Raw genomic sequence first — 4,237 nt, forward strand, 5'->3', positions numbered from 1 at the left:
ATTCCCTCCTTCCGCTGGCGTTGTTTGGCGAATAGGGCACCGAACCGAGATGGACTAGATGCCAACGGGGAGCCAACTTTCGTAGATCCTCCGATTCCGATACCAATACCTATACCAAGGCCGGATGGGTCCTTGCTGCTGCTCGACAAGTCATGCTCGGTGCGGGAGAGTCGACGCATGCGCTCTTGAGGAGTGAGTACATCATCGTGCAGGTTTGTGGGGAGGTAGTCTTCCTCCATGGCGAAGTTGTCCTCCCAGTCGTCGAGAATGGTTGGACGGGGAACGCTTGCGGATAGAATCCGCTGACGAGGCACACGTTGGGAATGCATAGGTCGGAAGCCGGAGCCATCCTCTGCGCTGACAACGGGGGGAGAAGAACCAAGCCCAAGTGGTTTTTTATCTAGGCCAAAGGCTGTGTCATGTAGGCTACGGAGCACGTCCGGAGTAGCGTTGGGCCGGTGTGGGAGAGATGGGGAATGAGAGAAGTCTAGGCCGAACTTGGACGGCATCGAAGCCGCAACAGGGCCGTAGCGGGCCATGTGAGATATACCTTGGCTATCGAACGAGGCGGGCAACGGAGCATCAAGGGCGGTGCGGCCGATAGGGGACATGGGGAGGCGGACTTCCTCAGGAGGCGAGCCATATTTGGAGCCCGTGTCAGATACCAGCCCAGCGTCAATAACCGGGATCGAGCCATCGAACTGGTGTCCATATGGAGGTTGCTGTGGCTGCTGCTGTTGCTGTTGCTGTTGTTGTTGAAGTTGTTGCTGAGCATGTGGGGGTAAGAGTTGAAGGTCATCTTGGGAGGCAAAGGGGTATGAGTATCGTGGGTTATGTCCGTTGATCTGCTGCTGAGAGAGGAGAGAGTTTGCTAAAGCCGAATCTTGTGCATGGTAAGGCGGAGGGTGGACTCTCCCACCGAGATTGAGGTTCCCTCCTAGGCCGATGCTGGGCCGGTTCACTCTTCGCCCATCTGGTAGGATATGCGCGAGGGCACACTTCGCTCCGAACTTGCAGTTTCCCTATTCCCATCACCGTTAGTTATACAGTCCATCTCCAGTCCGAAAAAAAAAAAAAGGCTCTTCCAATAAGCCCTGGTATCACCTTTGTAAAGTACTTGCACGGCGCAGAATCTATGGTATTGTCTGTGGAATGCAGGAACGGACACGCCGGGCCGGCCTGGCAAGTTCCCTGGCGGAAGAACTTGCATGGGACGTGTTTAGTATCTGCGCGCTCGTGTTAGCCGCAATTTCGCCTGAAACCCATAGTGAAGGCTACCTACTCTTGCTGGCGGGCGGATTTGGCGGGCTGCGAGCCATATCAAACGGTGGACGCATACCACCGTTTTCATTCTGAGGAAATGGCCCATGACCTCCGGGCACTGGGAGCGGGGCTCTGTTGCGCGGATCGCCTCCAGCCATCCTAGCGGTAGCAGAGAGGGTGTCGTTGTGGTATCTCGAGTCTGTCTGTTGTTGCTGTTGCAGTTGTTGCGGTATTATATGTTGTGGTGGGTGATGCCGTGGTTGCGTCGGCGGCTGTTGCTGCATTGCGAGGTTGAAAGAGGTCGCAGGAGGAGAACAACCAACAGATTTTTCCGCTGCTTTTTAGGGTTCGTGGATCGAAAGGTTGTGGTGCGGAGGGGGCAAAAAAGTCTCGGAATTTAGCTTGCTAGCTGCTTTTTTTTTTTCTCCTTGTTTGTTTCGCGCTTAGTGGGCTGATGCTGGCTGAAGGAGAAAGGGCAGGCGAGCAGAGGAGATCAGCCAACGCAGCAGAGACTGTTCTCAAGCCCTGGCTGGAGAGGGCGAAGGTATCCGGGAAGACATGCGAGAACCTTTTCACTTGGATATCATTTCTTCCTCTTTTTATATCTGTATATTTATATCACTATTAGTCATCGAGTCGATGATGTCGTTTAGGCAGAGAAGGGCAAGTGAGCATTTTATTTATCGTCATTGAAACTTCAAGAGGCACATACATACAACTCAAATGAAGAGGCTCATGACCTTGTGGAGGTACGGCGAGTTCACGGCGACTGACCTCGCTGCAGCTGACCTGATAGGTAATACCGACGCCATCGTGTTGTCACGCTCACTAGCTAATCCTTGGTTGTTGCCGGGCTGTTCATCGTCATCGTTTCGTGGCATGCTAAAGACCGAATGGTTCAAAATTATCGTTGCTGTCCTCGCATAATAGTTAACTATTTCCCCAGATCTGCTTTCCCACCCCACGATCATTTGCTCCTTGGACATCACCGATTGGACAACGGCTCTACAGCTCTCCTTCCATCCCCAGCGACTCCCAGAGCTCATCCTTGCTCTTGACGGTATCAGGCAGGACTTCCGTGCATTTCAACCACGTTTCTCGACAGGCCTGCTTGCGAAGAGAAGCGTGTCTCTTCCACGCTGTCCAGTCTCTATGGATCCGGCGGCTTTCTTCCTCCGTTACTGTCCTGCCCGTAACCGTCTCCTTGCTGAGCTGGGTAAGCTGATCGTTAAGTATACCCCTCCTGACCTCTAACTGGTTGATTTGCGCGAGAAGCTCTGTGCTTGAGACACGGGAATTCAGCACGGCAAGCTCCGTTTTGAGTGCCTTTTCCTGTCCTTTGGCAACTTCGAGTTGCTCCCTGAAAGATGTGATCTTTTCATCCATAGCTGCAAGTTCTTCTGGTGTTGCCTCGTTGGCAGTGTCTTGAACCACGTGGTAGACCATTTGTTTTCCTAAGATTACACTGAGCATCCAACTCTTTGGTAAGATACCGGGCCAGATATCTATATACCTGAGACTCTGCACTCGAGCAGCTTTCGCTCATGCAAGCCCTTTAATGCTTTGACCGTATATGCTAGAGAAAGTCTACATTAGCATAGGCCTTATCCCTATCCCCAAGTCTTGCTAGATACCTTTAGTCACTTTGTTGTGCAGGTTTGCACTGATATCAATTGCCTGTCCACGGTTAATACCATTCTAGTCCCAAACGAAGCGAAGAGAAAGGGGCCAGCCTACAGAATATGGTCGGCTACCAAGTCAAGCACTTGTATATCAGCACGGTCTGAATGTCAGTGGACGAGTTGAACTGCATACTTCTGCTGTTCTATTCTCCTAGTCAGCATACCCATCTCCCTGGAGGCACGCAAAACAGCAGATACTTACGGAGATACTTCAGAATCATCGTCGAGCCTATATTGACAAGCAGACAGAATTGTATAACAAGTCAGAGTAGTTCGTTTGTTGTTTGCGCGTTTGCAGGCATAAAACACCCACCGTCCTCGCTGGGAGCACTCTTTTCGCCCCTTTCCGTCTTTTCCTTCCTGGGAGCCATCGCGACTGTTCTTCTCCGGCTGGCTATGTGTTTTTATCTTCCCGTTTATAACTTATTTTGCCGTCTTTCACAATATTTTATGTTGATGAAGTTGAAGAGGAGAAAAAATGTCGTCGAGAAGAAGACGTGAAGAATTTCCAGATTGGGATGACGAACGGCAGAATCTGCTGACCGCATTCGTTTTGATATAAAAAGTTTTTATATAAAGATTTTTGTATACGAGAGTATTGATTATGAGTAGAGCATTAGAAGAGAAGTAAGTGTATGGCTGTCTTCCTTGCAAGGTACAGAACTGATTCAGTGGAACGGGAGAAGCTTCTATTCACATCAAGTAAGACATCTGATCATATCGACAACCGAGAGCTAGCAGTTAACTAGTATAAAGGGGAAAGAAAACGACGGCTAAACACGCCAGGTAGAACCAAAGTTGTATAAACGCCCATGATATGGCAACAAGTAGAATAAAAGGATGATGCAAATTTCAAGACGGAGAATATCAAACCGTTCGCAATGAGCTTCGAGGGTCTATGCGAAATGAAGCAAGAGAGAAGCAAATGCAAGAAGAGAATATGGAGGGAAGTCAAAAGTAAAAAGGGAGCTATATAAAATTATGCATACAAGAGATGAATTTCACGGAGAACATAACGTGAGGTGGAAAAGAAAGAAACAAGCAAGTAAGAAAAGGGCTCCAGAATCTCCGGAATTAATCAATAGGCTTTACCAAAGAAAGGTAGAAGAAAATAATCAACGTGGCAAATCGACTTTTGCAACGACATTTGAATAGTGAACATCGATCCAATTTTTTGACCCCTTTTTCCCCCAACCAAAATGGCAAGGAATCACATAACAACCTATATTATTAATTAGTATTATGATTGATACTCGAAAAATGCACAAGGCTGGGGAACTCACGCAGTCGCT

At 49.0% G+C, this 4,237-nt stretch overlaps 3 protein-coding genes across 3 annotated transcripts in view; all 3 read right to left on the reverse strand.

Moving 5' to 3' along the window:
* Window positions 1–426: 426 nt before the first annotated feature.
* On the reverse strand, window positions 427–1,547 carry MCYG_08235 (zinc finger protein LEE1; the record flags this gene model as incomplete). The annotated part of the gene is made up of 4 exons (XM_002843106.1): window positions 427–555; window positions 666–1,022; window positions 1,105–1,226; window positions 1,283–1,547. 4 exons carry the CDS (start codon window positions 1,545–1,547, stop codon window positions 427–429), a joined length of 873 nt encoding a protein of 290 aa, XP_002843152.1.
* A 721-nt stretch (window positions 1,548–2,268) lies between these two features.
* MCYG_08236 (conserved hypothetical protein) lies at window positions 2,269–3,316 on the reverse strand (the record flags this gene model as incomplete). The annotated part of the gene is made up of 5 exons (XM_002843107.1): window positions 2,269–2,717; window positions 2,777–2,839; window positions 2,898–2,940; window positions 3,110–3,174; window positions 3,259–3,316. 5 exons carry the CDS (start codon window positions 3,314–3,316, stop codon window positions 2,269–2,271), a joined length of 678 nt encoding a protein of 225 aa, XP_002843153.1.
* A 744-nt stretch (window positions 3,317–4,060) lies between these two features.
* The window catches only part of MCYG_08237 (conserved hypothetical protein), a gene marked incomplete at both ends in the record, with an annotated part of 2,722 nt that continues 2,545 nt past the window's right edge, over window positions 4,061–4,237 (reverse strand). Inside the window, one exon of the mRNA XM_002843108.1 lies at window positions 4,061–4,167. Coding sequence (XP_002843154.1) covers window positions 4,061–4,167 — 107 coding nt within the window. The remainder of the gene's footprint in view (window positions 4,168–4,237) is intronic.

The sequence above is a fragment of the Microsporum canis genome, genomic scaffold, assembly GCF_000151145.1.
Source record: "Microsporum canis CBS 113480 supercont1.8 genomic scaffold, whole genome shotgun sequence".
Classification (NCBI taxonomy): domain Eukaryota; kingdom Fungi; phylum Ascomycota; class Eurotiomycetes; order Onygenales; family Arthrodermataceae; genus Microsporum; species Microsporum canis.